The following is a 23,452-nucleotide window of genomic DNA, read 5'->3' as shown; positions in this document are numbered from 1 at the left end:
CTTCATACCAGGCATTTAGTGTTTTATTTTTCTCCCTATGACATTTTTAATTGCAGGAGACATCTACATTAAAAAAAAAAAAAGGAATTTATTACACTTGCAACTTCTATGGCTCCTGCTGCTTGTCCCTCAGCTGAATTTCTATGGCACTGATGACATAATAATTATTTTCCCAGCAACTAATTGCGATGTCAAAGACAAGATGACTTCAAGTGGGCAATAAGCAGCAGGACTGGTGACATGTGGAAGAGAGAAAAACCGTGTCGCATGCAAAACAGATGTCCCCATTTGGGGAGAAAACGGAGGAGGAAGAGGGACCGGCTGGCCTGAGCTGTTCTTGCAGGGGCTTCCTCCATCTCCTGCTCCCTGCCCAGGGGCCAAGGCTTTGCTACGAGACCTTCCTTTGCCTCTCCACTTCTCTTATTTTTTAGTCTTCCCCATTCAATGATTTTTGTGGATTCTCTTTGCTTTTCGCCTCATTTATCTTCTGTTCCAGGCCCCTCCGGGCCACTGGACCATTTTGCAAGTCCAAAACAAGAGCCCAGCTCTTGCTGTCCAAAACCTCTTCATAATAAAGCAGGTCCCAGCAGGCCCGCAGTCCTGGATGGTCTGTGGCCAGCTGCGCTCTGCCTGACGGGCCAAGCCTTTTCCCGGGATGGCCCTGGGAACCTCCCTGAGTGGAGGGTCAGGCAAAGGCAGTGGTAGCCAGCACGTGACCGAATGCGACCGCCAGCATTTTGGTGTGGAAAAAAAGCATCTGTGAGGGCGGAGGAGTTTGCATGTAGAAACACACGCTATTGCTAACGAACACCAAAATCCCTTAATGGAGCAGGGAATTTACGGCAGAGCAGCCGTGGAGCTGCCAGCCCCGCTCAGACATCCACCCACTTCGCTGCCCGCTCGCCCAGCAGACGGGCAGGACGGTGCCTGGCCGCAGCTAATAACCATTTAACATCGGGGCGACTGACGCGCGAGACAAGCAAACAGTGGGATCACTGCGCTCGGGGCAGCAGTGTTTAATTGATTCGTGGTCCTTTCGACAAAAGGGCTGTTTAACTCCGTGACTTACAGCCCAAAGATTTCCTGCTTTTGGGCACGGCAGTGTCGCCGGATTAAAGGAAGAGACTTCTAGAGTAACTGCTGCCCATGCCAGGCCAAACGCAGCAAAAGCCATGGAAATGAGCCTGGCAGGAGCCTGCCCGTCCTGGGAGAGCGCTGGGGTGCCTGCTGGCAGGGAAACGCGGTCACCCTGGCCGGAGGCTCAGCAGCGGGCCCACGTGGAGGCAACTGGCGGTACAACAGTGTCCCAAAACCCAGCAGGCTCCTCCAAGCGACAGCAAGCCTTCGTTTAACAGCCCCGAAAACAAACCCTGCGTTAAACTGGTTTCTTTGCCTTTCCCAGTTTGCAGACTGTGTCCCTGTGCACGTACCGTGGTGACATCCGAGTTGGGGGGAGTCATTTCCACCAGGTTAATGAAGTACGGCTCATCTTTCCATGTGGGATAATTATCATTGATGTCCAGCAGCGTGATGTTCACCTACAAGGAAGAAAACAAGGAAAACCACCGCTGTGAACATCAACTCAGCTGCCTGCAAGGCGGCGAGAGTGCTCCGATCATCAGAGCCGGAGGGCTACGGGCTGACGGACGCCAGCAGCGGTGCCTCTGCCTTTCCTCTGAAGCCACATCACCAACAGGGTGCCGGGATCATGTGAAGCATCTACTGCTCGATGCCCAAGATCTCCACAAAGGGATACAGGGGTTGCAGGGTGGGTCACCTTGTCGAGGCCAATGTAACCAACAGGCTGCTCACTGTAAAAGCTTTAAGGCTGCTAACCACGTTTCCAAACACTGCCTGAGGAGCACAAGTGTGCATGGCTCTTTGGAGACGTAGCATGGGACGTGGAACTTATCACAGACATTAACGCCTCCCACTTATCCCTGTATTTGCAGAGGGAAAGGAGCTGCGCTCGGGCTCCCTTTGCTCCGGGGATGCTGCGCAGCTCTTCGCGGTCCTTCAGACAAACCAGGCTGAAATGCTGGTGCCACCCTGTGGCAGAAGAGGTGAATTTGGAGACTGCAGTCCCCAGGGATGTGCACGGTGCTGATTCTCAAGCCCAGCTACCAGGGTGGCCTCCAGGCAAGGTCAGCGACCCACCTGTACCCCGAGCACCCCAGGGGCTTATCCACCACGTGAGGACATAAAGCATGGGTTATCATGAACCACGGCTGCAGCGCTGCCTTGTGGCACTGGAGATGGGAAAGACCTCAGGAGGACTATTGCCTGGAGCAGGTTTGCTCTTTTTCATGCTCTCAGTCCCAGTTTAACACCCAAGCTTATACCATAGGCCCTGTCTTATCTCAGACAACTGCGGAGTAGGTTGGCTTTTTTCAGAGCATGCCTTCACCCTGGGGACCCCATGGAGGGACACCTTTGCTCTCCCACAATGCCGCCCATGGACAGAAGGGTCCCTTGCACCCCAAGCAAGTGATTTGACCACTGGCTTCTGGCTCCCTCTCTCTGTCCTGGCGTGATCAGAAGTCTACCTGGTACCCAAGCAAAAGTTAGAACTGTGAAGGAAAGGCTTTTTCCAATAGCAATTCATTTCACTGAAAGCATTCCTTGTCTGCTCTCCTAGACATGCAAATGCCAGTACCTCTGCTCTCCAAAGCAATCATAAGTATCCTATTTACAGGACACAAAACACGGTTAGTTGAAGCCCAGGTATATACATGTCCTACAGGGACCTTGCAAAGCCCCCGAGACCTGGACCCTTACTCCCGGTTCAAAAGTTAATATAGGGAATGGCTCTGAGTCCCAAGTATATATTCCTGCTAGTGACAGCAGGCAAACTTTTAATCAGCCACCAACTTCCCATCAGGTTTTAAGGTTCTTTAACTACAGATACTTTCTAGGAAGCATTATGTAGGCTTCCTCCCCCAGCTGCAATCTCTGTTGCAGGGAACTTTTTTCCTCCTTTTAACAAAGGTTTTAGGAGAACATCCTCTCATCTGGAGCCCCAAAGGGAACCCAGCATCTTCCAGACTGTACCGCTTTGCCAGCCAGGGCTGTAATGTGTCTCTGGGAGATTCAATAGGAAGCTTCTAGTTTCCTGCTAGGATATATACACCTCCCTATGGCCCTCGGCACTGGTGACAATTATTTCAGTGAACTCTTCAGCACAACCGCAGTATTTCTCTGCATTGCTCTGTTGTCTGGGACATCTCTTCTGCAATCAAACCAAAGATCCCAGGAGAAAGAGAACCCAAATGCTATGATATGTTCAAACTGTCACGGTGCCATGAGCAGCGAGAGATTGATCCTTGGCTTCTGACTTACTTTTATTTCCAAAGACTCTGACAAACCCTTTGCAAAGCTCTTTCAAACGTCAGGTGGAATGTAAGATCTGTAAAAGACAGGTACCTCTTTCCCGAGGTCTGTGAAGGGCAAGGCAAACGTATTGCCAGAAGGTTTAAATCTGCTGTACAATGGCCTCCGCCTCCACTGGAACTTTCTGAGGAGCCCAGGAATCAAAAGTAGGTTGGAAACCCTTGATCCAGGCAATATTTGAATAGCAGTTATCAGGAATAACTAAGCTCTCCTGCAGGTCTCCAACTAAGCACTTTCTCAAGAGGCATTAACAAAGGGAACCTTGCAGTGGGTGGAATAGGTACATGTTCCCATGTGTGCACACCGAGACGGACACAGAAGGCACTGGAAGATCAAGTGGCTCCGGGGTGAATGGGTTGTCAGGAGAGGCAGCCTGATTTCCAGTTTTAAGCACCCTACTCGTGTCTGGACAGTCATTCTGCAAGGGGCGTGAACAGAGGTGGAGACAGCCCCAAGGGCAGATACCACCATATAGTCTTTACTTGCACTCACAACCAAAACTAAACGCTGTTAGTAAATGCAGCTGAATTCTTTGGTAGCTGAGTGCCTCAGATGAAAACCAGCTGAAGGCTGAAGCAGGCTGACACCAGAGCTCACACTACCAGTACCAGTCCCAGAATCGCTCTCCTTGCCAACCACCACCACGAGGAAACCCTATGGTGAGCATACACTCACCATAGCAATGCCGGTCTTCTGGTGATGGCCCACGCCTCCATCCACTGCCCGGACAATGAGGATATATTCAGATTTGGCCTCTCGGTCCAGCAAAGAAGTTGTTGTGATTTCCCCTGCAGCCCCAGGAAAACGAGAGGGAACAGAGATGTCATAGGGCGACTTCCCATCCAAGGCATAGGGAACAGGAACATGTGTGAAAAAAGGGACACTCGAAAAGGGAGAGTGGATCCTTCACAAATGGACCCCTTCTTCCAATTCAGTTGCAAACAGATGGCTGGGATTTCCTGGCACATCCCTGAACTGAATACCTCTGCACTACTCTCTTCCTAAGGGCAAATCGACACACCCGGGGTTTGCAGGGAGCCGCTTCCAGAAAACCTGTTAGACCACCGCGATGATGATGTCAAGCTCAGTGGAGGGAACAAACTGGTCCCATCCTTGGTGCTGACAGTGCCACAAGACCACGGACCCCACCGCACTTCATTAGGGATTGTCCTTCCCATCGCCTCCAGTGTCGGCTGCACTTGGCTAATGAAACTGTCCCATCTTCCTCCCCTGGCCCTTTGCTCCCTCCTCTCCTTCTCCTGCCACTGAAAGGTGATGAACGTGGACCGTGCCTCACTACAGAGGGACTTGGATGGGATGTGAAGAGCTCACCCACAAAGTGATCGGAGGGGCAAAATTAATCTCGGTAAAAGAAATTTGTAAGGTTAAAGGTCTTCTTAAAATATATTTGCTCCCAAACTTTTGTGGCACCGATTAATTCACAGGCTGAAAGAATTAATCATAGGAAAAATTTTTAAGTGTGCATGTGTCGTAATGATGGATCTGTCCTGTCCACAAAATTGCATCCAATTAAGCACACCTTTACAGGGCAGGTTCAGCTGCCCTGGATCGGCAACGCGCACAGATAGCACTGAACTTCTCAAAGGCCCTGGGACACACAGATGCCTCCTTCCTTCCTTTCCAAGGCATCAGCGCGTAGCTTAACCTGGGGATGCCAGGTGGGCAAAAGGAGTTCTTTGCTTTCAAGCAAAGACCGGAAGACCGGAGAGGGACCGAGAGAGCAACTGAAAGGGGAACAGCCAGACTGAGCGCGGTGGCTACCGGAGCGAGCGTTGATCCGAAAATGAGAGGACCCTTCCAGCGAGTAGATAATTGACTCCTGCCCGTATTCCCTGGAGCGGTCCATATCGGTGGCATTCAGAAACAGCACCGTAGCTCCTGGTGGGGAGACGGAAACGCGGGGTGGGCAGAGGCAGGAGCACGTGGCCCCAGGCCGCCCCGGGAGCCCACTTGCAGGAGCAGGACCCGTGCTGCCTCTCCCCACCGAGCCGCTCCTGCTGCAGCTCTGCGCCCAGCCCCAACGCGCCATGGGGCCTAGGACCCCAGGCTGGGGCACCGAATCCCACCGGCATTTGAAGCCTGGCGTGCTACTCGCATTTTGACGCTAAGTTTGGGAAAATCAGGAGCAGCAAGCCAGGCTGGGTGTGTAAGCGTTATAGCTACCAGCTCGTTTGTGACCGGAGAGCTTTTCGCGACAGCTTTGTGCCGCTCCGCATCGGCAGCCACGGAGCTGGCAGGGTGCAACAGCCGCTGCTTGGCAGAGAGCCGGCCGGCACGGCCAAGCACCCCAGAGGGAGCTGCGAGCTGCACTAGCCTCTTTCCCTCCGACGTGACCCTTGAGGTCAGGTGTTACTGCTCAAGCTGAGCACCCCTTCGACACCTTACCCCAATTCCCATCCACATACTCCGATACAGCCAGGCTCCCTGGGTTATTTGCGCTGTTACAGCAGCACGCGCAGAGAAGGGCTCGAGCGTTACGCACATGCACTATATCTACGTGCAAATTATCTATGCGCTGAAACCAGGGCGCATAGGAAAAAGGCACTTGCTCTTTCTCTTGCCATTCTCAGCCTTGTTTCCTAGGAGGTTATGAACTCTGCCAGGTCTTTGGGCTTTCCTCCTCATTTCCCCAAAAAGCTGTCAGCTAAACCACTATGGCTGTAAGATCCCCAACCTGGAGAAACAGCAAGGGCGCATTTCCCATACCTGCCATAATGTCCTCCACGACGGTTATGACGTAGGATGGCTTGCTGAACGTGGGTGGGTTGTCATTTTCATCCTGAAGCAAAGAAAAGTTCAAGACGTTGGTTTGGAAAAGACAAAATGATTGAACAGCTGCCAAACACTGCTATGGGCTGGGGACACTCCTGGCCCTCTGTGCCTCAAGACAGCAGCGAGGGGGAAGGTGGCCTGAGCGTTAAGGCACAGGGGAGGAGGAACCAGAGGTCTGAGCACAGACTATCACCATCCAAGAAAGCCAGAAAACAACCCCTCCATCTCCTGCCTCCAGGTCCTGCTCAGCACAAGCCCGTGGCAGAAAGCACAGGCACGCCAACCGCACATCCCTTGGGCTGAGCTGGTTCGGCTCCTCGCACCACACGGATACCAGGCACCGGCAAAGCCCAGCACAGCCGCCCCACGTCCGTGTCTCCCCACCATGGCCAGCAACGAGGAGCAGGCATTTTGCAAAGTGGCCAGCTCTGCCAGCATCAGTGCTAGCAGGGAGCCTGCCTCCAGCAAGGAGACTTCTTGGTCTACCACTTTTGACCTGAATGTTGGCCACTCCGAGCTGCTCGAACGGTGCAAAGCGACTGAAGCAGAAAGGACAGTCTGGTCACAAATGCCTTTGCCGGCTGCACCCTTCAGCTGCAGAGAGACAACAGCAGGGCCTCTCCTCCTGGTCACCCCTCTGGGCTTGTGCCTGCCCCAGCAAAGAGGTTAGCAGGGGGTCTCCAGGGCTCTGCTGAGCACTGCAGCTCTGGGAAAGCAGCAGCTTTTCTCTCTTGTTTTTTCTCTGACTTCTTTTAGGAACAGGTACAGGGGACTGGGTGAGGGACTGAGGCACAGAGTGGCCTCCTGCGATTTAACCATGTTCAATTCAAGTAGAGCTGAGGAAACCCTGCTGCTTCCTCCCTACTATTTGCTAGGAAGCACGTTATGGGCTGTTCCCTCCACCGCAGAGCTCCAGAAAGACACAAACACTGCCATAAGCAAAGCAGTGTCCAGGATAAACCTGCTCCTTCCTCTTAGAGCTGCACATGGATGGCGTATTCCTATGGGTCACACCAGCCTAACAGACTGGTGTGAGTTATGCCCCCTGCGGTCAAAGCATCAGGCAGAGCAAAGGTGGCTTTTCCCTACCTGAGGCTCTGTTCTTCTCCTCCCTTGCGGATGAAAAGATGTTTCATTTCTTTTAAATACAAGTGGAGCCAGCTAGCTGGCACTGCAGGAGAAGCAGTGGAAATTGCATTGCCCCCAAGTGCTAGAGCACATGCCGACTAAGTAAACCATTACAAAGACAGGCTTTTTTCACCCACTTGTGTTTAGCTGTAGGAATTTTATGGGTATTTGCAGGGGGCGCAGGTACAGCATTTTCCGAGGGGAAGCTGGTTTGCATATCAGTCCCCCCCAAGCTTGTCTCTGCCACAGACTATGGCAGTCCTGGTGAAACCAGTCAGGAGCAATTGCTTGGAACATTCCTCAAAACGGATTTAGGGACCAGTTTAAAGCTCACCCAGATGGGCTTTAAACGCTGTTTAAATAATGTTAAGAATCAGCCTTAAATGAACCAAACTCAATAGCCTTCAGAGGGAAGGATGGAGCTGCCAGAACATTAAAACAGTGTTATGGACTTTGCCATTTTCTTGGGGCTGCTCCAGAGATGTCTTCTACCTAGAGACTGCTGATGGACTCGCAGGCTCAGCTGCTCCTGCTGCCACTGAACTCGATATCTGAGGCAATTTCACGTGCCAACGATGCCCATCGTACTGTAATTAAATTGCCATCCTCTGCTGTCTTTGCCGGAAGCAGGTGGTCTTTAATCAGCCTTTGCATCACTCGGCTTTCCACCGCGGCTTCCTCGGATGGTAATGAGGAAATTGCCCGCTGCCCGTGCGCCGTCCATCTTCACAGAGCGCGGCTGTTAGCTGGGTCAGGGTGATCGCCCGAGGGCCGGTGGTCCAGGCTGGATGGACGCAAGCCAGAACAGAAGCTGTGCTGCTACATTAGCGGCCTGAGTTAATAAGCCGGTGCCAGCACCTCCACGGCCCGGTAAGCCGGCTTTTGGGGAGGCACGGCCTAGACGTCTGGCCAGCTCCCCATCTGGACAGAGCTGGACCACACCTGCCTACAGGGCGTTCTTCGAGAAATAAATCCCCCCTTCAAGGAAAGCGAACTCCAAAGCTTTCCACCACACCCCAGCTGCTGTCAGCAGTGGGATCCAACGCACATTCTATTGATGAGGGCATCCAGCTAGCAGCATCAGCCTCCAAGTTCATCACCTCTGGCTTGCTGGCTTCTGCAAGAACAGCTTAGCGTGGTCTCCAGCTCCATAACCCTCCTCCCCAAAGGTTGGACCTATGCCCTCAGGCTAAGAGAGCATCCTGCTATCCTCAGAGGTATTGGGGGGCTGGTAGTCACTGACACGCACCCTAACTGCGCCCACCCCTTTACTCCACCCTTGCATACACCAAAAGTTGCTGGCTCATCGCAGCAAACAGCATCAGCAACAAGGCACGAGGCAGAAACGTATTAGTGGAGATATTTCCTTGGATCCTAGCGTCACGCTCACTATTAGTTCTAATTCAGCGGCTCCCTCTACAAAAGCTTATTGTCCCCTAATGGGAAATCTACAAGGCGAGTTTGGCTTTATTAAAAACCAACAACCAAAGGAGGAAAAAAAATTACTGCCCTCCAATGCTTGCTCTTGTGCTGCCTCTCCACATCTTTTTCCTGAAGCGCCATTGCGAAACACTTCCTCCTCCTCATTTTCTTCCTCTCAGTTTTTTTATTTTTTTTGTTCTTTTCCAGTTGAGAGAAAATCTCTTTGGTTGAGAGTGGAGAATGTGACAGCTACTTAAGAACCACCAGCATACAAAACCAACCACCAGGAGATGACCTTTTCAAGAGTGGTCTTTAGACAGATATGATTATACTGTCTGAATAACAGCGTGGAAGGGACCTATTTAGTCATTGCTAAACCCCTCTTGTCTTGCCTTATTCCCCACTCTCCCGAGCATTTCGAGGACTGCCTGGTCCTGGAGCTGGAGGAGAGGTGGGCGTGTGGGATGTGGTTCCCATCCTACAGCAGCGCTCACTTCATCTTCTGGCTCGCAGACTGACACGACTGCCAGCCCGGCTTAGATCAGATCACAGCGAGACTGACGGGTTATCAAGCAAACTGTCTCCATCACTGATACCTCCCTCCAGCCTTGCTCCAGCCACAGTGTTCCTCAAAGCGACGATCTGATCTAATCTTCCTGAGCGACAGAGAGATGCTTTACCTCTCCCAGCAGCAACCCCCTTCTCGAGGGGGTTCGCACCTGCGCCAGCGTGTGAAACGTGCAGCGAAGCACGCGGCCCGGCCGGCGCAGCCTGCGATTGATCCGGGGACTGATAATTTCTGACACCGAAAGTGCTAATGTGCATTTGATATTCATGTCAGCCTCAGCGCTGTTTGCTTTCAGGCACCTGCAGGTCTTGGAGGGGGCGATGGGGAGGGAGGAAGAGGAGAAGATCCTCCACTAATCCTCTCCAACTCCGCAGCGCTGGAAACAAATAAAGTCGTTCTCCTGTCAGGTAGCTGCTTCCTTCGCCAGCCACTTTGATCCCCACGTGCTGCAAGTCGCTGACGGGGTCTCCCGGGGCTGGCTGTCACGTTGGAGAGCAGAAGAAGGACGACACCGCTCTTTGTGGAGAGCACCTGGAGCGTCCACCAATGCCAGAGCCGCATCAGTGGAAATCAGTCTTCGCTGCGCTCTGCCAGACCTCTCCCTTCTGCGCCCGAGCTGCACGCAGCGCCGCTGGCTACGGGCGTCGGGAGCCTCGCAGCCGGCTCGCAGGCACGGGGATGACAGCTAAAGAGCTTCCTGCGAGCCGAGAGAGGGGTTCACCAGGCGCTGAATAAACCTCCCCAGTCGAAAGCAAGGGTGGAGGGAGCCCCAAGAGGGAAAGCGCACACCGCGGACGGCAATGCGGTCCGACTCCGAGCAATCTCAGCAACCCTCTGCTTCGGCCCCTCCTCCAGGGAAATGCCGAGCAGAGTTTGAAGGGGGAATCTAAGTGGCCGGACTTGCTTCTCCAAACAAATGGCTCTTTTGCCAGGGGTCGCTCCGCCTGTCCCGCAGCTCCCACCGAGAACGGCTTGCAGGCTGCATCTCCTCAGCCGCAGGGGGCGGCTGGCTGCCAGCCCTTTGCTCCCAGGCTCCCGAGAGCCTGCTACCATCCCACACCAGGCTGAGGTCCAGCAAGGTGCCACCTCCCTTTGGCGCAGCCGGGGAGGGCTGAGGACATTTGATGAATAGCAAAAAAAAAAAAAAAAAAAAAAAAAATCACGTCTGACAGGGAAAGGAAAGTTATTTTGAAGCTGCTTCTAGGAGGGAATTCCAAATGCAGCACAGAGAAAAGCACATCCACGAGACTGTCACGCGCATACCCATGCATCCATATGAATAGACGCGTATGTAATTACAGTCTGCAGGTACACGTCCACGTGGTGGGGTAGTCCTGCTGGATTACCGAGGCATTAATCACACTACCACAGAGGAACAGACTAAAGGAGGAATATCCCAACAGGATCGCAGAGGGCCAGCTGAGGTTGTGCCCCAGGTTCAGGGCACAGCTGCAGGCAAGTCCTTTGGACTCAGCTGTGCCTCATGTTACACACATGCAAAGCAGGGGCAGGACAACCATCACCGGGCCCCAGACCCACTCCAGGACATGCTGGAGGAGAGGCGCTATGGAAGTGCAAAGGGCGATGCTGACTGCCTACGGAGGACCAGCACCAAGTACGCAGGCTCAAGCTGAGCAAAACCAGCTGGCACTCGCCCTGGGCCGACCGCCGGTGGTGCCACATGGGCACGGACGGGTGCCATACTTACAAAGACCTCGATGGTGACGGGGACGGTGCTGTTGAGCGGTGGGTTGCCGGCATCCTTGGCCATCACAGTCAGGTAAATGACGCCATTGGAGATCTGCTCGTAGTCAAGGGGGTGATTCACGCTGATCACTGAAAGGGCATAAAGAGCTGTGGTCAGTGGTACTGGCAAGAGGTCCCCGGCCTGCCAATTCACACGCCACGTTGGGTATCCACACACCAAGTAGGCCAGTGGGCAGGCTCAGGGGACAGCCTGCTCGCACAGCCCATACATCTCCTGCTAACACAGTGGGGCTCCACGTTGCTCTGAGCTCCTTGCACACGCAGGCATAAGCTGGAGTGAGCCGTATCCGTGTTTTCTGTGGGCCTGAGTCACCCGAGCTCCCAGCACTTCTGTTAGCATGGGATGCCTGGGGAAGCATGCTGGCTCTCAGCCTGTCTCATTAAAAGCTGCATTTCTCAGCAGAAGGGCATCATGTCCCACCAAGAGTTCTCAAAGCCAGGGGAATCGGGAAGAGCCGCGGGACTCGGATACCGGCCCTCATGCACATAGGGGGGCAGACCTGCAGAGGGTGAGCTGCTCGGCTCTACGGGGAAACGAGGCTCTTGGAAATAAACCTGAGCGGGTGGCTAAAAGCTCCCTAAATCCGTAACCATTCTGGAAACCTCATCTTCTGCCCTGGATAGCAAGCAACAGGATAGCAGCACAGAAAAGTACAGTCCAGCCTCCTCCTCCTGTATGCTGACTGCCTGCAAAGTCCCCTTCTCTTCCCAAGCACACACCCTTCCTTTTAGCTACAGCTGTTGTCACGCAAGGTAAGGGACTGAGGTAATGTGTCTGCAGAAATTACCATCTCCTAGCTGAAAGTGCAAGTTGCCACATCTCACAGCCCCGCAGCGGCTCAGGTTGAGCCATTTTACGCGGTGTTGCAAAGGACCTGAAGGACCACATCCCCAGTAAGGTCACTCCAAGTGGAGGAGCTGCAATAGCCGTTTCTTAAAACCTGCCGCCGTGATTGCTTGCAATTGCGTGAGCGGAGCCTGAGTGACTGCTACTCTCCCAGGGCTGTGCTGCTTTCAAGGCACGGGCACCAGGCCCCCGGCAGCCGGCATTCCTTACCTCCGTACCCCTCTGACACGGTGATGTCGAAATAGTCCCGGAAAGCAGACGCCTGCACGATGCTGTAAGTGATCTGGTTATTTGGAGGGGAGTCTTCATCAGATGCCTAGAGTGAAAGCGGAAGGAAGAAAAGAGCTGCACATAAACACAGAAGCTGTGCCTGGGAAATGCCATGGGAGAGAGCCAAGGGAAGGGAAGGTGCACGCTGGTCCAAGGAAAGAGGAAGAGCACAGGAGGAACATGCATTCAGTCATCAGTGGACGTTTCTAACCCTTCTCTCCACTCTGCAAGGCTTTGGTCAGGTGCACCCCAAAATCAGCTGTAACAAACCCAGTGTGTCCCCAAAACAGCTGTAACAAGCCCAGCTGGGGCCTCCGGTGAGCAGCCTGCAGCAGAAAGGCAGCGATGGGGCCCTGGGCATTACCTGAGGGTTTACGACAAATTTTTCCCCTTCCTTCCCTTGCAGTTGCCTCAGGTAAGGTTTCCTTTCCCACTCCGAACTGCCCTGGTGGAGCCACAGGCAGCAGGACCCCAAGGGCTTGCAAACCAGCCTCTCCTCCCACCCCACACTGAGAAAGGACTCTGTCAGTGACACCCAAAGCACCACCCCTTGGGACCTGCCCGCTTCATTAAGCAGAGCACAGCGATAACGAGGCAGTGCCCGTGCCCTGGAAGAAGCATCAGACCTAGAGACACCTCATAGGCATGGCTGGAGATGGAGGAGGAGGAGGAGACACCCATCTCCCAAAGGGCCCTGATGGAGGGAGCCGGGGAGCTGCTCTGGTCCCTCACCCGGAGCCGGAGCACCTGGGCGACGGAGGGCTCGTTCTCCCGCAGCGCCCCCAGGTAGGCCTCCTTCTGGAAGGTGGGCACGTTGTCGTTGACGTCAAGGACATTGATCCGCACGCGCCCCGCCGTCTCCTCCCCGCCGCCGTCCCGGGCGATGACAGTCAGGGTGTAGCGCTGCGTGGCCTCGAAGTCCAGCCGCGCAATCAGTACGATCACGCCGGTGTCTTTGTCCAGCGAGAAGCTGAGGGATTGAAGAGAAGGAAACCCCCACCAAAGATCACAAGCTGGTCAGATCACAAGATCCGACTTCTGTAGAAATCTCAGCTCTGATGGCTGTGATGGAGCTATGATGGAGACTTGTTAACATCACTTTTGAAATCAACACTTGCTTTTGGCCTGATTTTGTCTTTGGCCACACGCTGAAGTCACCAGCTCTCATTCATCCCTTGGGCAGAGAGCATCACCGCCAGCCTGGCATATTGAAGCCTGTCCCCATGCAACTTGGGGGGTGAGATAGACACAGCCACCTCCCTCTGCCCAGCTGGCTGAAGCTGGCAGCACCCAAGCCACAGGAAAAAAAAAAGAATATAACGAGGGATTAAAAAAAAAAAAAGGCACCAAAGGAAAAACAGAATCAAAGATTTTAATAAGGGGTTAGCTTTCCCATGAGGTATCTCAAAGGTAGGACATAACAAATACCCCTAATTTTCCATGTGAGTGACTCCTTGGTAAGCTTAGAAGGGGATTTTGAAGAATCAAAGTTATCTTGGTGGTTCTGCCACACTTACCGGTCAGGATCATCGCTGAAGAAATAACTGACTTTTCCATACGTGCCCACATCGTTGTCAGTTGCCTAAAAAACAAAAACCAAAACCACCAAACAAATCAATAAACAAAAATACTTACGGAAACCTTGCAGTATACACACTACTGAATCCTTCGCAGTTGACACAAATCTTAATTTACCTTCTTGCCTAGATGGGGTTCGTGCCTTTAGCCGACAGCATCTTTGCATCATGCTGCACGAGACCCGGCCGGGCTGCCGCCAGCGCAACCTGCCTGCAAAGCCCGGTCCGAGGGTGCAAACCCCTCGCCTCTCCTGCCCTCCCTCTCAGCCTCTCTGCAAGCTCATTAGCAGGCTTAGCACTGGTGCAGACGTCGCTAGCTGCTATTTGTCACCGGAGCTACCCAGAGCAGCATCTCACTTCCCCCTACTTTGGTGGTAGGACCCCACACGCCTGCTGATGTTCACCGACACGCCGAGCTCATCTGGGAAGCACCCGGGCAATAAAGCAACACGCACAACATCCCTCGGGAGCCTGGGCACTGGGCTGGCTCTCGGCGGAGGTGCCTCCTGCGGCGGGAGCCGATGCACGGACGCGGCTCCAGGCCGCTGTGGATGCGGCAGGCTGGTCATGGCTGGGCAACGGTCCTCTTCTGCACACGGTGCACGAAAGGCATCTCGTGTCAGCGCTGGATGAGCAAGCCAAGATTTATGTGTGTTTTAAAGTCTTTCCTCTAATGAATATATAAAATATGCATGAGCGGCGGCAGGGAAAAGGACCAGAAAATTTTATTTTTTAGATGAGGAAAGTGGAATAAAAGCCCCCAAATATCCTTTTTTCCCCCAGTATATTTTCTAAATTGAGTCCTGTCCAGATTACTTAGACACTAACAGGACCCTGGAAAGGCAGGGTCAAAGACACATTTTATGTCCAGATACCATCAAAAGGCTGTATTTTAGGCCTGGCACAGACCACAACCCCGCTCCCGAAACCTGCCTGATTTATCTTCGGCCTTGATTACCCTTGAGAGCAGAACAGGAGCTTGAGCACGTCACCGCGGGCCAAACCCGCTCTGCCCCGCGCCCAGCTCACCTGCCGCACCGCGGGCTGCAAGGGGGGCGGACGGAGAGGGGAGCAGGGGCGAAAACTAGCCGGGGAGAATTAATTTCCTCCTCAAACGCCTCCCCAGCCTGGGTGGCGAATTCTTCATGCTTTATACCAGCCGCGCGGTGCCCTGCCAGAGCCGACCTTTCTGGCCTGCCATACATTTTGCTGATTTTCCTCTCAACTACCTGATTTACTTTTTCGGTGCGCTGTGATTGCATCCCATAAAAACGAATAAAGCTGCCAAAAGAGACCCTGCCGGTCTCTGCGAGCACCTCCGAGGAAACCAGCAACACGCGCTGCTCCGGAGAAGCAGCCCTGCTCCTTTCCCTGTGCAACCTGAAGCTGGAGTCACTGCAGAAAGCAAAGGGCTGGAAATCGAGATCGTAAAGAGGCCTTTCCCCAGGCAAAGCTGAACTCCCCAGCGTGCACCCGCAGCTGTTCGTTTCCACCACGTCCCTGTTTTCCAGCAGCCAGGAGCGCAGGTGAGCTGCCTGCTCGCTGTTGTTTTCACCCTCTCTGTCTCTGGGGACTAGCTGCTCACGGTGTTTCCAAACTTTTATATTGGACTAGCATTTCCCCTGCTTGGCCGCTGCCCAATTCCTTGCTCGTTCTGCTGCAAAGTTGGAACGCAAATGAAATATCTGTTATTTAAGAGCTAACAGAGCGCAAAACGTGCTTTCCCCTTCCAAATCTCCCCCTACACAAAACACTTGGCCCACGGAAAAAAAAAATCTTACAACCTCTCTGAATAACTGCAGCCCGACCGGCTGAGCGCTACGCCTGGGAAATAAAGAGTGATCATGGCAAGGCGCTGCTTGCAGAGCTCTTCAGCTGAAGATGGGAGCACGGGCCTGTGCAGGACGGATAGGTGTCCTTAACTTGCTGAGCAGGCACGGCTTTACGGTGCGTTGCAAGGCGGCAGGTCGAGGTCAGTGCGGTCAGGCAGCAGCCCAAGTGGGCTCCCAGAAGAAGGGCTGGTGGAGCAATGGGGGAGAAGCACCACGGGGCTTTTGCCGACCATGGCATGGGGTCCAGAGCCTCTCAGAGCCAGGGCTGGTCCTGCAGGTCCACCTCGCAGCCCACGAGCTGGGTGCCAGCCCACGTGGGGTTGGGAAGCCCAGCCAGTTCCAACTTGCAACACGCAACTCCGCACCGTTTTCAGCAGGCCTTCCCTGAGCCAAGGGGCATCTCTCCGTCTGCCGTACCCAGGCTTTTCGTCTCGCCTGAGCCGTTCGCTGCATGTGCGCTGCCTCTTCCGGCTATTTTCTCCACCGCCGGCAATGCCTGGCATGTTCCCCTGCTCCTGTCATGATCTTTAGACATATTATATTAATTAATGCCTTGCCTTGCGGGCGACTCCTATCAGAAGCACACATCAGCTGGCAGCTGCTTAGGTGAGAAAGCAGCGGAGCCAGGCGCAAAGCTTCTGCCATCCAACCTGCCAGTCAAGTCGCAGCATCGGCTGGCACGAGCGGGGCCTCAGCTTCCTAACTAGGAGTTTTCCCAGGCGTCCTCGCTGCCGTACGCAGCCTTTCCAAACGAGCAGCACTGACCGTGGCCTGCCATGGAAGAGCCCGCCGGCACTGATGGATGAATGGGACGTATTTGGGACGTCACCCGTGCCCACTGCCACTGTTAACCCCTAGGGCCCTCCGAGTCTTAAACATTTGGTGCAACAGCACAGAGACCAGAACGGCATTTTCCGTACACCCGGACCGGCTGGCGACGAGACAGTGATTTACAAGAGACCTGGCAGTGCCACGGAGCGCGGGCAGAACTAATTCCCTTCATTGGGCCCGTACGACTGCGCTTGTAAGTGCTTATTGCAGTGACGGACAACGCTGGGGAAGTGCAATTTCCTTCTGCCGAGAAAAAAAATGCAGGGGAGAAGGAAGGTTAAAGGAAGGTTAGCGCGGAGCCGCACTGCACGGAAGGCAGAGGAGCTCGGAAGCACAGCCCGGACACGGCCCGATCCCACCGCAGCCCAGCGCAACCGACCAGCCGGCACCCGCGCTGCCGAGAAAGCACCATCGGCAACGTGCATGGCTGGCTGCCTCCCTTCTGAAGAAACATCTGCTTCCTTCCCCAGCATCTCCACACCCTTCAGCAGCCAAAGCCGGAGGGCCGGCAGATCGCCTGCAGCTCTCAGCGGTGACGCGGGACCAGCCGAGGCTTCGGGGCCCAGCAGGACGGCTGGACCGCTCTCCAGGAGCCACGACACCAGGCAGCCTAACGCTGCCCCTCACACCAGCTCGCCGGCGGGCTCCCTGGAACCGATTTACACCCGGCAGGTGGGCTTTCCTGCTAACCAAGGGACCGCACCGCCACGAACATCGTGGACGCAGCACACGGCAGCGATGCAGGTCGCTTCTGCGGCAGGGAGCACGAGAAAAGCAAAACCACACACGCTCAGCATATTTGATTCCGGTCCCATACTCATTTAATTCTAAGGGTAAAAAAAGATACCCAGCGCCACCAGAGCCCCTCCGAGCGCTTTGCAAAGCCATCCTGAGGACTGACAAGGGCAAGGCACAAGCCGCGGGCAGGATATCCGGAGGCAGTCAGTTTGCACAGCCTTCCCCAGTCCTGGGTGTCAGCTGCTTGCAGCGGCTCTGCCCCTCTCCGAGCGGCCCCGTTCGGCGCGTCGCCGCCGGGCGGACACCCGTGGCAGGGGAAGGGAAGCAGCTGGGCGGAAGATACCAGGGGCTCCATGGCAAGAAGCAATCACACGGTTTTACGGCTGTGCATCTCCTGTCCGGAATATTAAAATGGGATTTGCCCACTGGAGCCTGCAAAGGTCAGCACGAAAACACGGGTCCCCATCTGTACTTTTATGAGCTGTCACCAGCGCAGCCCGTTTCTACAAAACACATTCGCATAGCTAAACTCTGGAAGAGGCCCAGGAAGAGAAAGCCTGGATAACCCCAAGGATTAATTTACTGAGCTACAGCGCAGCGAGCAAGCGCGCTCGCACGCCGCCACGCCACTGCGCCGCGCGTCCCATGAATCACGCGGGAGGACTGGCACGAAGGCGGCGAGCCCGACTGCCCCGGTGGCACCCGCACACCCTGCGCCCTGCACGCAATTTTATGCCGATGCGCGAGCACCGCTCACGCGTTCCCACCAAACCTGCCCAGGCACCTGCAGCTCCCGTCCCTGCACGCACGCAGGCGGCGCAGCCCCCCCCGTCCCTCCCGCAAGCGCAAGCATTTTGCAAGGCTGCCTTTATTTTTTATCTTTGGGGCTATGAACGCCCTTCGCGCCCGTGCTTCCCCAGCGGCCGGCTGCCCCTCCACGGCAGCGCGAGGCTTGCAACCCGGCGCGGGCGCGAGCGCGGCCGGCTGCTCTCGCCCTGCTCCGAGCCGCGAGCGGGAGCCGGCGAGCAGTTCTGCTCGCGTGCGCAAATCTGCAGAAAAGGGCATGTCGCACAATTTGTTCAGGAAACAATAGCAATGTTTGACATGTCATAAGGATTGATGGAGCAGAAATCTACATGGGAGAATTCATTTTTAAACAGCTCCACGGAGCCCCGGCGCTTCGCCGGTAATGGTTTCGACATTCATCATCCGCCGAGCCCCACTGAACGACTCCTTAAACTACACGAGATTAACTCTACTCACAGCAGCTTCAGGGAGGCTCCGGAGGATGAGCAGGGAAGTGTTTAAAGAGACACGAGCCTTTTACGCAAACCGCGGAGAAGGCAGCGACATCCCTTTCCGAGACCAGCCCAGTCCCGGCAGCTCTGCCGAACACCCGCAGCACTGGCACACATCGCTCATCCCTCCCAGCCTCCTCCCCGTGGCCAAGGGCCTCCAGCTTCTCTGTTATGGCCTTCATCCCTTTTTGCACTTAAATTTCAGCGGTGGCTGGGAGGCAACGCTTTGCCGCGCTGGCCGTTTCTGAGGGCGCGATGGGATCTCTCCCCCCACCCCTCCGCGGGGCCGGTGGCTCCCATAGCGGCTGGATCTGCCCCGCGAGCCGTTAAGCAGAGACGTGCGGCAGGGAGGCCCCAGCTGCGTGGTGGAGCTGCAGGAGACTGATGGAGGTCCAAGAAATGCAGTGCGCCCTCCAGATCTGCTGGACAGGGGGAGAGGAAATCACTGCCTGGGGACCTCGCCTGGAGAAGGAAAAGCCCGCGCCAAGGTACGTCTCTCCTCCGGTAATGGGCTCAGGCTCAGCGAGGAGCAGCTGGATCTTGGCGTTCAACAGCTACACACAGGTGTCCAGAGGTGACCAGACAGCAGAAGCGCAGTGGAAGGGCAGCTCGTCTCTGGATGGGGAGAACAGGCTGAGACAGGCCACGGTGGGGCTCCCGCGTCCTGCCTGCCTAAGGATGGTCTTGCAGTAAAAAAAGAACCCCCCCCAAATAGGGTCTGAAGGGAAAACGCCCCAAGCGACCCTCTCTATCCCCCAGGAAGACACTCTTTTTGCTATTCCTGTCGAACCCCCATCGGCACCGAGGAGCCTGATGCGGCGCGGGCCGAGGCTCCCACTGCCGTGTGGCTCTGCCCATCGGCGTTCCCGGCCGCCGCAGCTCCGCTGCTGCTGATCAGTAATAAATAACCCACCGTGAGCATCCTAACGACAGGGCTGGGGCCGCGAGCACACCCCCGGCTGCTCTCGGGAACGCTCGACACTGGAAGCACCTAGCTCCGACGAGCCTTTTAGCAGGGCGCCGGGCCCCGTTTAACGGACGCGACCGTGCACGTGGTTTTCTGGCACAGCAGGGAGCTGCCCGGGCCAGAGGAAAGCCCGAGAGCAGTGCTGCAGCCGAGGGGGTCCCGGCGTGGCTTGCTATCGTTGTTCTCCTGTCGCTTCCCTCCCCGACCCCTGGTATTCAGAAACCGGGAAATAAAAGCTGATGGGGGACAAATTGCTTTGGCCACACGCTCTCTGCTTAAAAGAGTCATAGCAGGAAAGCAATTACCGAACGTCAAAAGCCTGTCGAGGTGCTGGAGCGGCCGGTTGTGATTCGCACCCCGCGTGCCACCTGCCTGCCAGCTCCTCTGGTAGCGCTGCCGGGGGGCGGCGGGACGCTGGCACCGCGGACCGGCACCGGCTCCCCACAGCGTGCCCCTCTGCTTCTGGGGCACGGCCCGCAGGAGAAAGCAAACGGAGAGAAGTTTCCCTTCTTTCCAGCTTTCTAGCCTGGTTTTCCAGGGAAAGGAGGCAGACGTGGTCACCCAGTCCGCAGCTCCCTCTGTGGAGCATCCACAGGCTGCTCAGAAAGCGGCAGGAACACAAGCGACCCACGTCTGATGGTTCCCTATCCCCGTATCCGTTTTTTTTTTTAAGCCACCCAAACCCGCTCGCTCTTTGTGGGAAGTAATCGCGGGGACTCAGAACCAGATCAAGACCCCGTAGAAATTCCACCTTAACTTCATCACGCCTTTCCCGGGCGAAGCGCGGCTCTTTCCCCGGCTCCGGCTTTGCAGAGCGCGCGGCGGCGGCGGCGTAGCGGGTCACTGCAATCAGGAGCCAGCAGGGCCGGGCTGCCTGTGGGCACTGCCGAGCCGGAGGCGCACGGAGGCGGTTGGCGCCGGCGGAGGGAGGGCGAGAGGCGGGAAGCCGGGAGCGGAGGGGGGCCGGAGGGGCGCGAGGGCTCGGGCACGCCGCAGCCCCCGGAGCGCTTCTCGAGCAGCCCGAGACCACGGGGTCGCGGCAGAGCCGGGAGTTAAACCACGGCTAACAGCCCGAGAGCGCGCCGCTGAGACTGGCAGGGGGAAAAAGAGCCAATCAACCCCCCTGGGAATTACCGAGCTTTTTCCACCTCTTTTCCCGGCCCCGGGATAAAACAACAGCCTCCTCGATGGTGTTTTATAACAGCAGTGCCTTCAACATCAGCTCGCTGTAGGCGAGGTTAACACTTGCCTGGGCAGCAGCCACCGCGATTTAGCGGTAATTTACTGCAGCCAGGCTGCTATAAACGCTGCAGACTGTGCTTTAAAACGCTCGCCGCCGCTCGCGTTGCACCGAAGGCAGCCCTTGAGCAAGGGAAGCAGACGTCTGCAGCACCGGTTTCAAATGCACTCGCGCTCGCCTCCTGCCACCCCCGGTTTCTCCCCCTGCAAGGTGACACCGCGACGATTTAGCCTTCTGCCTCGCCGGGTTTTACTGGAGCTCCGCGACGGAGCCAGGCGCGAGTACTCCGCTAACGAACCGTATTGATTTCATATTCTCTTGTTGTCCACCTAAATGGCAAGCAGCACATCTGATAGATTAAATAACCACACAATTGCCTGGCTGACATCTCCATCGCTTCCCTGTTAGGTCTCTAATGAATTTTACAGCCCAGCAAAACGGAAGAAATTAAGGTCAAAGTCTGATGCAGGAAACATAAATCCCCAATGATTGCTGAAATATTCACAAGAGCCAGTCATGCTTTCCACCACCTGCAACCCCATTTTGTCCAGGCAAGGAGGCCAACAGGCATCAGGGGCCTCGGTGGGAGAGGGGGGACAAAGGCAAAGACGGAGGGGAGAGAGATGGTCACCTGGATGGATGCCTGGAAACGGACGTGACCGCGTTGGACCCTGGCCTAGAGAAAGGCAACGGCAAAGCCCAGCCTGTGTCCAGCAGGCATGAAGATAATTCACCTTCCAACTTGATACCGCCAGTGGTTCCCCCAAGTGTGAAGCCAGTACAGCTGGAGAGAGGTCTTTTTTCCTAAATGCCCAATTTGGACTAATTGGCCTCCCCTTAACCCCTCAGCAGAGGCTCATCATCTGCATGGGAGACCACATGAGGACATCTGTCCCGGGGGTGACACGGCCGCCGTCACGGGGTCACCCCAGCTGATGGCACCCGCTGGGAGCAGACTCTTGTGGGAGGTCTTGGCTGGAGGACGACAGAGCCCTGGCTGCTCTGGGGGAGATGTGGGCACTGGGGGACACGGGGGAGCCCAGCAGGGAGTTTAGAAATGGATGGATGGGATGAAAACCCAGGGGAGGAGAGGAGGGGTCTGCATGGGGCTTTCTGCCTGGCACCGCTCCCTGGCTCGGAAGTGCTGTGTCTGGAAGGGGAAATATCGGTGCGGAGACAGTTATTGCCCAAAAGGATTGCTAACGAGGATGTGCGAAGCTGTGGTTCTCACAGCAGCGAGCGGCCAGACCAGAGCAGCACCTCACCTTGGAAAACATCTCCCTTCACCTCGCAGCCACCTCCCAAAGCACCAGCGCAGCAAAATAGCGATGAGGTAAAGACAGCAAAACCCATCTCCTAACACCACCACCGGGAAAGGGTGGGGGAATCCTACCGACTGCCTTGGGCTTTGCAGCATATAATTTGGACAAGCTCAGGTCTGCATTTGTTCCTCCCCCCCCCCCCACCCGTCTCATGGGTTGGGTTGATTTTTTTGGGCTGTGATTTTTTTTTTTTGTCATGTTTTTACTACCTCTGCACTTTGAAGCTGCGTATTTATCCTGACAGCTCCATCAGGACACAGAGTGGCTGCAAAAGCTTCAATAAGGGTCTCTCTCCTTAGCGCTCGGGCTGTCATGATTCCTATTCCACCCCATTTCGGTCTCACGGATTGATATTTAGATTAAAGAGATAAACACAGCCGAAGAGCACTGGGCCCTGACAGAAGGACGAGGACTTCAGATCCGTCAGTGATGCTGCTACCTGCTAATTCCCTCCTCCCTTTCCCTTTATTTACAGAGATGATTTGATAAGAATATTTAAAAGGAGTGTGGAGTGCAAGCGTATTTCAAAAAAAAGAGAAACATGCACGGAGAAGAAAAGCCGCTCATGTTTAACTTGCCAGGCAATCTGAAAGCTCCACTTTGATTATTTAACTATTTACTGTTTCACATGTCTGCAGTTTTCCTCTCTTCCTACAGATAAAGGATTCAATTTTCTTTTAAGCAGTGGGGAAATTGGGAGAGATTTTGTTCTGTCTAAGCACAGCTGGGGCAGGGGGGACTCCGGGGGATTGAGAGCAACAAGATCAATTAAGATGCCAGTGGGGACGGTGAGCTGCAGACGAGGGCAGGGGCCGCGCGAGGGGAGCAGGGCGGGAAGGAGGGAAAATGCCCACGCTTGGAGGACATCTCAAATGAGCCCACCTTCTGCCGCCTCCTTGCCCCAGCTCTCGCCCAGGCTGGAAAAAAACTGGTTATTGCCATGCCTAGGCCAAAGCCTTCACAGCGAGGATGCACGCTGCCCCAAGCGGCTCCGTGTCCTGCCCTGCTTCCAGCCTGCAATCGCCAGCCCCCCTTCTTGTCCAGCCTCCACGAGCTGCTCATAAGCCATGGTTTTACATCCCCACCAGCGGCCTGCGAACTCCCTCCTGCTTTCCCAAACCATCCTCTCCCAGTGCCTTGGCCCGTCCTCTAAAACCCACCGCTCTCCCTGGCTGTTCAGCTGACGGTCTCCAATTACCACATCCCTTACATTCACCCTGTCCGACAGCGGCTTTCGGCTGTAACTACATTTCCAATCCACTTCAAGCAGAAAGAAAAGATCAAGGCTTTGATATCCTTTTCCCCAGTGCTTGACCATCCTGTGGTCCCCAAACCCATGGGGCTTCCCATGGGGGGTGTGCAAGCTACTCCTAACACACACGCAGAAGGTAACTTTCAAAAGAGCAAGGCACAGACAAGCTAGCTACACAGGGGCCTTTGCCCCCCCGGGTGAAAATTTGGA

At 55.3% G+C, this 23,452-nt stretch overlaps 1 protein-coding gene across 1 annotated transcript in view; it reads right to left on the bottom strand.

Moving 5' to 3' along the window:
* CDH23 (cadherin related 23) overlaps positions 1-23,452 on the bottom strand; it is a 224,650-nt gene that overhangs the window by 63,948 nt on the left and 137,250 nt on the right. Inside the window, exons 13-20 of the mRNA XM_067299722.1 lie at positions 13,703-13,767; positions 12,918-13,155; positions 12,126-12,231; positions 11,010-11,137; positions 6,118-6,190; positions 5,173-5,289; positions 4,066-4,178; positions 1,431-1,538 (exon numbers count right to left, since the gene is read on the bottom strand). Coding sequence (XP_067155823.1) covers positions 1,431-1,538; positions 4,066-4,178; positions 5,173-5,289; positions 6,118-6,190; positions 11,010-11,137; positions 12,126-12,231; positions 12,918-13,155; positions 13,703-13,767 — 948 coding nt within the window. The remainder of the gene's footprint in view (positions 1-1,430; positions 1,539-4,065; positions 4,179-5,172; positions 5,290-6,117; positions 6,191-11,009; positions 11,138-12,125; positions 12,232-12,917; positions 13,156-13,702; positions 13,768-23,452) is intronic.

The sequence above is a fragment of the Apteryx mantelli genome, chromosome 7, assembly GCF_036417845.1.
Source record: "Apteryx mantelli isolate bAptMan1 chromosome 7, bAptMan1.hap1, whole genome shotgun sequence".
Taxonomy (NCBI): Eukaryota; Metazoa; Chordata; class Aves; order Apterygiformes; family Apterygidae; genus Apteryx; species Apteryx mantelli.
This window is presented reverse-complemented; position numbering and strand designations above follow the sequence as displayed.